Source organism: Pantherophis guttatus, chromosome 5 (genome assembly GCF_059756535.1).
Source record: "Pantherophis guttatus breed Tessera chromosome 5, ASM5975653v1, whole genome shotgun sequence".
In the NCBI taxonomy this organism is placed as follows: domain Eukaryota; kingdom Metazoa; phylum Chordata; class Lepidosauria; order Squamata; family Colubridae; genus Pantherophis; species Pantherophis guttatus.
Genome location: NC_142067.1, coordinates 99,358,357 through 99,370,621, shown reverse-complemented (window position 1 = coordinate 99,370,621; position 12,265 = coordinate 99,358,357). Strand labels below are relative to the sequence as shown.

Below are 12,265 nucleotides of genomic sequence, written 5' to 3'. Positions count from 1 at the left end.
CATCACCTCTTTGCCCAGAAATAAGTCCTACAGAATTCATTGGGACTTAACAAAGGCAAGTATTTGTATAACTGCAAGCAAGGTTGGGAGTATTAGGTCCTCTTACACTTACAATTAAGAAAAAGGAAGAACCTGAATACTTTTTGACATGGGACTTATTTTATCAATGGCTAACTAATGAAAATAGAAGTTAGAAACATGTGGATATAAGAAAAGGACTAATGATACAAGGGAAGTTTGTTAAAATGAACAAGCAATTATTATTATTATTATTATTATTATTATTATTATTATTATTATTATTATTATTATTATTATTATTGAACTAATACCAATGTAATGAATACTGTTGTAAACACTTTGATTATTACCGTGTTTCTTAAAAAATATCTGTATCCAGACAACGCACTGTTTAACTAAAAATGAAACTTTTATATGTTATAAAATTTTTAAAAAATGTATAGAAGAAAAAAAAGAAAGGTTTTATGTCATTTATATCAGCTTTAAAAAGTACTACAAAAGTAATAGTACTGTAGTAGCAGCAATAACTATCATTATAATAAGACATTAATCAAATTAATAATAATCTTAATTTTGTTTTCATACAAATCAGAAGTACTGTGGGCATCTATATGTTCCAGATGTTTTGAACTATAATGCCTACAAATGCTGCATCTTTTCCCCTAATTCCATGATTATCCCTCTGTAGCAGCTGCACAATCGTGGGAAATCTTATATTTGGTTTAAGGAATTCTAGAAATATGCTGTTTATGGCCCTGCAGGCTCCAAATCATCTTTTTGTTTTCAAATCTGCACATCTGTAATATATATGAAAAGGTTTGAAAATATTTATTTAAAAAGTTATTTTTCTTAGCATTTTTTTCCTGACTTTGGCATCACACTTGCCTTGTCCTTTACCTCAAAACTTTGTTTAACAACTGGCTTATTGCAGAGACTGAAACTACTGTAATTAGGCTTCAGAGGTAGCCCAAGATCACTCAGCTGTCTTCTGTGCCTGAGGAGGACCAGAACCTGGACTTCCCTACTCCAAGTTCAGCACCTTAACCCTATATTATGCTGGCTATAAGCACTTAAATAAAAGCATTATCTACTTATCATCTATCTATCTATCTATCTATCTATCTATCTATCTATCTATCTATCTATCTATCTATCTATCTATCATCAATCTATCATCTCATATAATTAAAACCAAAGCAACAAATATTGTAATAACTAAAATACCAGTTAAAGAATAAAGTCAAAACAAATCCATACCATTCCCACTGAAAATGAACATGAATCTTTTTTTAAAAATGCTTAAAAGCCATTAATGATAGAACTAGGAAATAGAAGCAGAAAGCCCTTGATGATAATATTAGCTCTCAGATTTTAAAAAAAGACAAATGTATTTCCTCAGTCTCCAAAAATGTCCCAAAGTATAGTATTCAATCAACATAAGACTTTTCTTGCAACAGATTTTTTAAAAACAGATTGGTGTCACTTAGCTGTACAAAGCCAAAGGAGTTTTCTAGGAAGTATCCCCAACTGCTTGCTTATATGAGAATTTTTTCAGTGTAATGTGATGATTACCTGAACAGGTACAAATCCTATAAGCGTAATGCACAAAGACCTCAAGAAGAACACAGTGAAATGGGGCTGGTGAATCACAATGTTAATGTTACGATTCAACAATATTACTTTTTAATAATAATGAATTTGAATAATGAATAATGAATTTTTAATGTATCGATAATACAGGCTGACAAGTGCATTAATTGCACCAATCATATATTGGTGACTATGTGAATACATCTTTGTAGGGTTTTTTGGTGAGAGTATTAAATTAAAAATAAAACCTTCTCAGAAGAGGTTTACAGCAGAGAAAAACCACATTGTGAAATCCTATCGTGTTGTATGTATCACATGAAAAAAACACCACACAGACAAATCCCCAATAAATTATCTAAGCCAAAGTCAACTGGCACTTTGTTCTTTCCTCAAAGCAATTCCTGAACAATGTTTTGACTGTTTGCCTTTTTCTATGGGATGATCAGCATATGATGAAATTGCTTCTGGGGGAAAATGGGAGAGAGTTCCTAGCACTACAAATGAAAAGAAATTATAGAATTGAGTTATTTCATCTTTTTTCTCCTTAATGGATTTATATTTTCTGTTCTTTTTTTTTTAAAAAAATGGCAGTAGGAGGAGGAGTAGAGGTAGAAGGAGGAGGAGGAGGAGAAGGAAGAGGAGGAGGAGAAGAAAAAGAAGAAGAAAAAGAAGAAGAAGAGGAAGAGGAGGAGGAGGAGGAGGAGAAGAAGAAAAAGAAGAAGAAGAAGAAGAAGAAGAAGAAGAAGAAGAAGAAGAAGAAGAAGAAGAAGAAGAAGAAGAAGAAGAAGAAGAAGAAGAAGAAGAAGAAGAGGAAGAAGAAGAGGAGGAGGAGGAGGAGGAGGAGGAGGAGGAGGAGGAGTAATGTTATTTTGGGGACTTCTGCCACCCTATTGTAATTTAATAGCCAAAGCACATGAAGTCACTTCTATCTGATCTCTCCCATTGTTGACTGAGAATTGTGGTTAATTAAAAGTTTACCTGGACTGGTGCACTGGTGGAGAGATGAGCCACATCTCCAATTCTGGCTGCAGCTCGGGGGTCACTTGAACTTATCAGAACAGGAGCACTAATCTCCATGGAATGCCTATTATTCAAGGCCTGGGAGGACTTGTGGGTCATACTGAGAGCAGTGAAGGAATGGCGCTTCTTGGCATTCTTCTTGCCGTCAATATGTCGCTGAATGGCACTGACTGCTCCAGCACTGTTCAGTGTGCAGCACTGGGCTGTGCTTACTGCCAGGTTAGTGTCAACTGGCAAAGGGACATCACTGCCAGATGCAGCAGCTACATTGGTCTTGTCCATCTCAATAAGCTGCTTAGCTGATTCATTGAGCTAAAAGAAGAAATAAAAAAAAAAGAAGGGGGAAAGGGGGCATTACAAAGGTGTTATCATTGAATATCTATACAATTCAAATTCTATCATCAAATGAGAGAATAAACAGTAGAAGCCAATCAGCGTAAGAATGACATTTTGCTAGTACTTTAACTTGAATATATCAATGTAATGTTTTTTCAACTAGAACTTATTTAGTTAAATGTATCTGAGATTATCAGAATTCTCTCTTAGAAGCAGAATACAAAATGCAGTGGCTATGCTATTGAATTAAAATAAAATAAAATAAAATAAAAATATTCTGTCACATAGATGTGTCATTAACAGAAGCAGTTTGTTCAATGATCAAAAATCCCACTGACGAATTAGTTTTCTTTTGAAAAGCTGAAGTTATTACTTAGTTATTGGTTGAAGTTGTTGATTTAGAGCAGCCCTGTCATATATGTATTATACAGGCATTATACAGTAACAAAGAGAAAGGGGCATTACAGAGCGATAACTTTACTACAGTGCAAGATTTACAGTTCCATCACGTAATGAGACATTACTTCATGCAAATCCTAAATATACAAAGATATATAAAGAGAATATTTCCTTCCTTCCTTCTTCCCTCCCTCCCTCCCTTGTAAATTCCATAGGAAAAAATTATCCAGGTCATTCTCTTAGATTATCATTAGTATTTCCCTTTTAATTTAAAGCCACAACTTTAAAAGTCAATTTCTTTTATAGATCCAATGAAATATCCTTTTCCCCAAACCGTCTGGCAACAGGTTCATATTTATGACAATTGCAGTGTCCCAGGGTCACATAATCAGCTTTTGCGACCTTCTGACAAGTCAATGGGGAAAGCTGGATTCATTTAACAACCGTGTTAATAATTTGACCACTGCAATGCTTCACTTAACAATTGTGACAAGAAAGGTCGTAAAATAGGGCAAAACTCACTTAATAAGTGTCTCACTTAGCAACGTAAGTTTTGGGCTCAATGGTGGTTGTAAATCAAGGAGTACCTGTAAAAGGTGTATTCACATTTTTCAGATAAGTGCAGCCATTCATGACCCCAAGGACACTGCAACCGTTTATGTTTCGATATTCCAATTTTATTGGGATTCTTAGTCGCTTTAAACTTTCTAAAATCACAATCTTTAGCTTTTTGCTAAAGGCTTTCCAGGCCACAGTTGCTATCTGTTCCTTAAAACATAAATTGTAGGAACACCAAATTGTGAATCAACACATTTTTGGGAAACAATCCAGACTCAAAAATGGGAAATCTCCAGATCTGGTGAGCCCTAAAACCCACAGCCACTTAGTCTTGCTAGGACTAAGTCAAAGCTTTTTCTTCCCCATTCGGATTCCAACAGCCTCTCTCAATTGCAAAAGATCCTTGATAGGATCACTTGGACAGTCAAGGGCAGAAATGTACAGCTATTATCAGTGTTACCCATGATGTAATCATCTCTACCCACACCCATAATTCCATTTCTTACATCAAAACAACATCCCAAGATTATACAGATTCAGTCCCCAGAGATTTTCTGAAACAGCCAGGTCTTCACAGGTTCCCAGGAGAATATGAGTGATCATCCTTTTTTTATAAAAACAATTTCGAACATTTATTTATTCATTTAATTTATATGCTGCCCATCTCACTTTGAAAGTGACTCCTTTGAAAGCCACATACAGTATGTGGTACATGAATTGTTTGTTTTAAACTGTTTATAGATGATATATATACTTCTCAACTCCTATATTAAAATATATTGTGATTTTATTAAATCTATAAATTACTTTAAACTTTAGTCCAAAGCTACTCATCCACTGATCTGGAGATATATGCACAGCAGCAGCCTCCATTTTAGTTTCACCAGAAAAAGAAATTCAACATTTCTTTATTAATATACCTTGATCTTTAAATGATAGGGAAAATCTGTACTCCATGGACTTCTATAATGCGGAGAGTATATAATTTCCAATAATACTACTAGATCAACTAATCTACTGTAATATATCTCTAGTAGTTATATTCTTAACATAATATTGTATTTGTTTCATTTTTTAAAATAATCCTGAATTTAAAAAGAAAACAACTCAGTTCCAAAGGTCCAATTTATTTGAATCTTCTACCAATGAAAAAGGAAGACATGGTAATTGTAAGACTGAGCTGCATACTATTCTGTACTGTATGTGTTAATTTAGACTAGCAAATGCAGAACATTTCACAAAATGTTCATTCAGTCTCCATTACAATACCTTTATTCTATAGTATCAAGATATGTAGTGTAATGCTTACTGACCTTGTTTCAGGAAAAGAATAAGAACAATTAATTGGCTTTAACATATTAATTTCCTGTTAGATTGTGATAGTGGATAAAAGCCCAGGTTCTTTGCTAGCTATTTATGCTCAAAAAGACAATTATATATTTTTATACTTACACAATATTTTTATTTTTATATTTACTTGAGTATTCTGATGCTAGTGTTCAATACTCTGCAAATACATTTTAATTTTTACATTCTTATATCAATATTTGTAGAAATTCTGACATAACCATTATTTCCCCCAATGTCAAACAATATGTATTTACTATGATCTTTACATATAGCCTCTCTGTTATTTACCAGGAAGGTTGTTTATAAGTAAATTCCAAAAAGGATGTATATCAAAGCAGTCTACGTTTAAGACAGGATAGCATCCATGAGTTTGAAAAAAGAAAATAAATAATACATATAGAAACAGTAAGCATTAATCCCCTGACAGTGAGCAAGGATTTTTTTTCCTTCCCTAGAGCATTTATAATATTTGAACAAGAAATGTTACAGTTAATATTTTACCTAAGTAGAAACCTGGAATTTTGTGGAGAATATTCCTCAAGAATACTATTTTCTATGAATATATAATATTGAATAATATACATTTAATTCCATATTTGACAGGCTGTAGATGTTTAGGGGAGACATAAAATCTTTGAGCAGACTATTAAATTCCTTCACCCTAAACTACCACAACAAAACATATCTTGACGTTGCCGAGATGTGATTTACTCACAGCTAGTATAATCCAGCTATTTCGAAGTGTCTATAATACAGTCCAGTGATCTCATTTTTGGATTTACAGGATTAATTTAGTTGAATCTTCTGTGCAAATACTAAGCTTTGTTGGCAGTCCCAATGTACAATTTATCATTGTAAATAATCATTTTTAAAAAATCTTGGTAAAATTCTACATGATTCTACCCTTTACTATAAATTTCCCATTACCTGATTGATATTACTCCATTTTTGAACAATAGTTAGTGTTCAATATTAAATATTGTGAATATGAGTGGAACAACTAAGCCTTAAGTGATTTTTTGTACATGGCATGTGTAAAAATCCAATTCACCCAGTTTGATAGACACCTCTTTGCAAATCTGCATGTTGGACCTAATCATATTGCCTTGTACATGGCTCAAAATTTTTTTCCTTTACTAATGGAAATTCTATTTTACGGCTGTGACCACGGTAAGTTTGGAGAATTTATTCAAAAGCAGTTTGTGACATTTATGAGTAACACTGCCAATAAGAGAATGCCTAGGTACATTGTTTGTGGTTCAACGAAAAAATCTGAAAGTTAGGTAAGATGGAAAAAAATTCAGACTTATTAAATATTTCTATTCCTGGACAATAGGAATCCTCTATGTTTGTTAAAATCGGCTCTCTTAAAGTACAATATTCTAGTTTGACTTTATTCCTTATGCTTGCATTATGTTGAATTTCAATATTGAATGTACACTCTCTCTACCCCACTCCAAGTTACTTTACAACAGCAGTCCCAAAACAATGGTAGGATCCTACAAAAGATGGGCCTTGAAAATTTCAGCTTCTTCCCCAGATCTTAAAAGAAGCAAAATATGAACTAGGAACTATAATTGTTTGTGAATTTCCTCCTTTCATAATGGCATTATAGACTGCCAAAACAAGTTAGAATGAATAGTAGACTTTACACCTTAATTCTCAGAATATTTTTGACTGAACAATCCCCTGAAGATTTCTTTACAATAATTAGTTTAGTCCTAGTGCATTGATTAACAGGAGCATAACAGCCAAGAGAATTCCCACAGTGTATCATTTAATCAAATAAACTGCCTGCATCTAACATTATGAGTATAGAACATCATCAACTATTACACCACCATAAGCAGTCAATGTTTCAATAACAGTTGCTAAAACATAATTTAAAAAATTATAGCTGTTGTCACTGAAGAATTTATATCCATGGTGCTTTGCATAATATTGAATACTGTACTGCGGTTGTGAATATGCAGGCAGCTATTTTATTTTTTAATTTTCCTTCAGGTCTTTCAAAGAGAGTGGTGACTTATTTCAAAGGGATGGGTTACAACAGTGGGAAGGACTTATTTTGAGAGATTTATTTACATGTTATTACATGTAACTGTCATGTTATGAGATGAAGGCTGTGCACATAGATTTTCCACTCATTTTATAGCATTCCTATGAGTTAGAGTGAGTGGCCTTAAGTTATCTTATATAACATAAATAAATCATGATTAGATCTTTCCATTCCATTCCAACATATTAACCATTATACTACATACCGGTATGTTGCAATTCACAATCAACAAAATTGTTCTTTCAGTATAATAAACACAAACATAGGTAGTATATTCATTAAGAAGCCCTTACTGGTGATGTCAGAAACTGGGACATAATTAATTTGTGATAATCTATTCACTTTATCTATCATATTTCATTATTACATGCAAGTTTCCTTATGCACTGTAGAAATAAACTTCTGAGTGGAGTGGGAATTATGCATTCAATTTGACTAAACAATTATTTTAATTTTTTTTTACTTTATTGCTATCTATTTGCACATGGTGACTGAAGGCGGCTTACAGGAATATAAAAACTTCATATATAAAACAATAAAAGTAATAAAAGAGAATAAATTAATAAAATAATATAATAACCCTCCTACCCTAGAGACAACACATCACATGAGTCATTTAATGGGTTCCGTCCCATTCTGCGTTCCCCAGGCCCGCTGGCAGAACCAGGTCTTCAGTCCTTCCAGAAGAGTGTTAGAGTGGGGGCCATTCTAATCTCTGGGGGAATGATGTTCCAGAGAGAGGGAGCCACCATGGAGAAGGCCCTTCTTCTGGGTCACATCAAGTGTATCTCTCTAGAGGATGGGACCCGCAACATTTCCTGCCCTCCTGCTCTGATGGGTTGGGTAGATGTGACCAGCAAGAGACACATCAGATAACCCTCAGATAACCTGATCCCAAGCCATGAAGAGCTTTAAAGGTAACAACCAGCACCTTGAATTGTACCTGGAAGCAAATCAGCAACCAATGCAGCTCCCGCAGGAGAGGTGATACATGTGCATACTGAGGTCTGCACAAAACCATGCGGGCTGCTGCATTTTGCACCAACTGGAGCTTCCGGATGCTCTTCAAAGGCAGCCCCATGTAGAGCGTGTTGCAATAGTCAAGATGGGAAATGACTAGGGCATGAGTGACTGTGAGTAGGGATTGTCGGTCCAGGAAAGGGAGTAATTATGATCAATATTGGCACAAGATACTAGTGAAAGTCGAGACCCTGCAATGTGAATTAGGGGTTCCACAAACTGCAGCACTATCAGGTGCAACCAGTCATATCTTACAAGTGCAGCTTTGATTTATATGCAAAGGCTGCTATGAATAAGAATTTTCCTGGAGACGCTCACTTTTAATAAATCATTCCATTAAAGGATTAGCTTAGTTAGCAACTTGTGTCTTCAAAAAGCAGCAACTACCTGGATTAGAGGAGAAGAACTCAGTATACTAGACATTCATAGAAATGGAAAACAGCAGAGAAAAATGTACAGTTTCAAGCAAGTGCGAATTCAATTGTATAGTAACTGAAGGTAAACTTTCAAACTGGAGTTTTGTCTTTGTTGATTCGTATTTCTCAAAATGATCAACTAAAATGGGCAGTGTCTTCTTCACAGAAAAGTCTCTGACAATTTTCAAAAGTGCATTTGTGGTGACAGAGCTGTGTGTGTGTGTGTGTGTGTGTGTGTGTGTGTTAGTTGTGTGTCCATCTCAGGGCAACAGAAAAATCCTGCACTTTGTGTTCACCATCAAAAGAATTATATAGATTTCACCCTAAAAATCAAATGACAAGTTATAACAAACAAACTTTTTCTCTCAACAAAGAAGCACAAAGGTAATTTGAGCTTACCTCCACATACAGAATAGGGAATATTCCAATTTTATCCCCCAGCATTCCTTCTGCCCAATTATCATCTACTCTTCGGATGACAGTCAAAATTTCATCCTAAAAAATTATAAATACACAAAATAAAATTAAGATTTTAAAAAATATTTGTCTCAAAGGAAATGGGAAGAAATTTTTTTTCTTTAAATATATCTCACAAAGTAAAGCAAAAACAAACATTCTAGGAAGCCGATGATTTTCACCAGAATAAGATAAAAGTAGTTATACATTTCTAACTACTTTTCCAACTATTTAAAAGACTATAAATCAATTTTTTAAATTGCATTTAGCCATTGTTAAAAAAAACATGAAATGCTTTTTTTGGTGCTATCTTGATTTGTTTGTAATCTTTTATTGTACATATGCATTCAGGATAAGAACCACAGACCCTTCAGTTCAAGACTAATTTCAAAAGGCATGCTTTCTAAACTTGACTCTTGTTCAAAGAATTTTATTTTCAAATAAAAACAATATAGATCCCCAAATTCTAACACATACTCTTTTTTGCAAAGAATGCAATGTATCTCATGAAATGTGCTCATATGTTTTATATTAACTCCTTTACTTCTGCTATATAAAGTATTTTCTTTTTCAATTTCCTCAATTTCCTTTTTCAGCTGTAATAATTAGCCATTTCATATGCTAATTATAATGGAAAAAGAACAACACATTTCCTTTTATTGACCAAATCTGGCTTTTCAAATTGGCTGAAATGTTTTGTGATTCCACTAAGTAAAGACCGATGAGGAATGACTAAAATAATTTTTGTAAAGTATTTCCACATACTGTAGTAAAATTTAGTTTTCATACGTTTTGTAGTGTGATTTCTAAATTTTTCAGTTAAGCTGCTTTGAGTATTTCTTGATTTGGTGGCTCTATAGAGCCAAATATATATAGCCAAATAAACAAAGAAAGAAATACCAAACCCCGTTACCATTTTAAAATCTGCACTGAAGCAACTGCTTACAGAAAAATTCCAAAAAAACCTCTAGAACTAAAATATAAAATTGAAAGTTCAGGGAATTTGAAATCCATAAAAATATACTGATGAAAAATATCAAAAATACTATGTAACACAAAAGAAAGACAGATGTTATATTGGACTGAATTACTATCACAAACAATACTCAAACTCTATAGTCCATAGTACAGAAGCTGGTTTAATTGTTCCTGCTTCTACATATTTTCTTTGGCTGCTGGTCCCCTCTGTCTTCTGAATTTGACATTTCAAAGCAGGTATCTGAGGGCAGTTGGCTTGTTCCATGCCGTTTTCACAAACAGGGGATAAATGCTGCCTACTCCTTACAGAACCCCCTCCTCTTCCTCAGTTATATTCATCATGTTGGCTTTCCCCAACACTTTTTCTTCTCCATCTGCCTAGGTGTGATGAATATTAGGACTGTACATGACCACAGATTTGAAGGCAGAAAGATGCAGGGACAGTCTGTGATTCTTATAAACAGCTTATACTTCATTGTAATTACAGTGCAACTCTTGAGAGATGATGCAGGTTCTTTAAGGAAGCAGCTTTTTGCTTTCAAATTCAAAATACTATCCAACCCTAATGAATATAACACAGTGAAGCCTCAATTTAACAGATTGCCCATTTGGCAGACTTCTGATACAACAGACCACATGTCTATCCAGATGTTCCAGTGAAATAATGGACCAGCCTGTCGCATCAAAGCCCATAGTTTGAATGAGGCATTATAATTATATTATTTTATATTAATACTATGTTATGTCATATAGTGAAAGAAATCACCCAACTCACTTCACAGAGTTGTGGGAAAAATAGGAGGAAGAGGGAGTGTCATGTATGTTAGCTGCCTTGAGTTATTTATAAAAATAATAGGTGGAATAAAAATAAATACATACATAAATAAATCACAAATTAATGAATACTGAGAAGTTTAATGGGCTTTTGGTCCTCCTCAGATGATCCATTAAAGTGGGATTTTTCTCTAATAAACTTTGCAATGAAAACTTTAAGAACAGAAAGAAATGCTTCTATTTATAAAAGAATTGAAGTTCAACCATTAAGCTAGGGATGGTATTATATCCACTTAGTTCATATTCACTTAACTCAGTTTTGAATCCTTATCTGAACTGAAACAATAATATTTACCCAGATTCCTCAAATATTAAGATATACTTCATAGTGTAAAGATATGTTCATTGATTTGTATATTGGTGAAAAATATTGAGAAAGAGGCTTACAAAGGAAAATATATTCCCAAAAATTATGCTTAGAAAAATATATATAAAAATGTACATAGTGAAAGAAATGCATAGAAATATTTATGCTATGATAAATATATGTAAGCTCTTCATGTCAGCTTAAAAAAAAAAAACAGAACTGGCAAGGAAACAAGGTGGAATAAATTTAAGGCCGGAAAAAAGGAGCACAGCAAAATTGATTTGGCAGATGAACTGTTATGTAGAGTAAGCTGTCTGCCTAATTTCCATCTCATGTAGCTATGAAGTTATATAACTCATGAGGAATGAAATCAGTGGGATGATATTCCCTGGTACACAAAATACACCATTTGCAGGACAAAAGCAGAGCCATTGCCAGTTTTGTAAAGTGTCTTTCAACATTCCATTGAAAAATGTAATGGGTCATTCCAGGTCCTTTCTGACTCAGATCAGTTTTCATGTCACATTTTATAAGAAAACATCAGATGTGGACAACATTTACCAATCTGCTCCACCATAACATACAAATTACTGACATACAATTCCCTGAACTGTTTATATTTTATGTTAACAAAAACAAACATTGGCAACCTGTATTTCTACACCAAGGATACACTGGGGAAAAAAACAAGAGTTGTACTAACATCCTTGTGAACCAACTATTTTATCCTAGTCCATATTTTTCACTTTGTCCTTATTTCAAAGCCTGCTATTTTACATAATTTATTTGGGCCTATAATTCATAGGGGTGTGTGTGTATCACCAATGACCTGTTTGTAATAGACTTTACCTGTTTACTTTCAGGTAAGTTTTTAAATTTACAGATTAGAAACTAGAAGGAAGAAGAGAAGGAGGAGGAAAG

At 33.7% G+C, this 12,265-nt stretch overlaps 1 protein-coding gene across 2 annotated transcripts in view; it reads right to left on the bottom strand.

Annotated features, from left to right (window-relative positions):
- The window catches only part of SH3RF3 (SH3 domain containing ring finger 3), a 211,394-nt gene that overhangs the window by 46,594 nt on the left and 152,535 nt on the right, over positions 1-12,265 (bottom strand). For both annotated transcript variants that reach the window (XM_034419369.3, XM_087895400.1), the window contains 2 exons: positions 9,169-9,264; positions 2,590-2,943 (listed from right to left, as the gene is read on the bottom strand). In XM_034419369.3, coding sequence (XP_034275260.2) covers positions 2,590-2,943; positions 9,169-9,264 — 450 coding nt within the window. The remainder of the gene's footprint in view (positions 1-2,589; positions 2,944-9,168; positions 9,265-12,265) is intronic.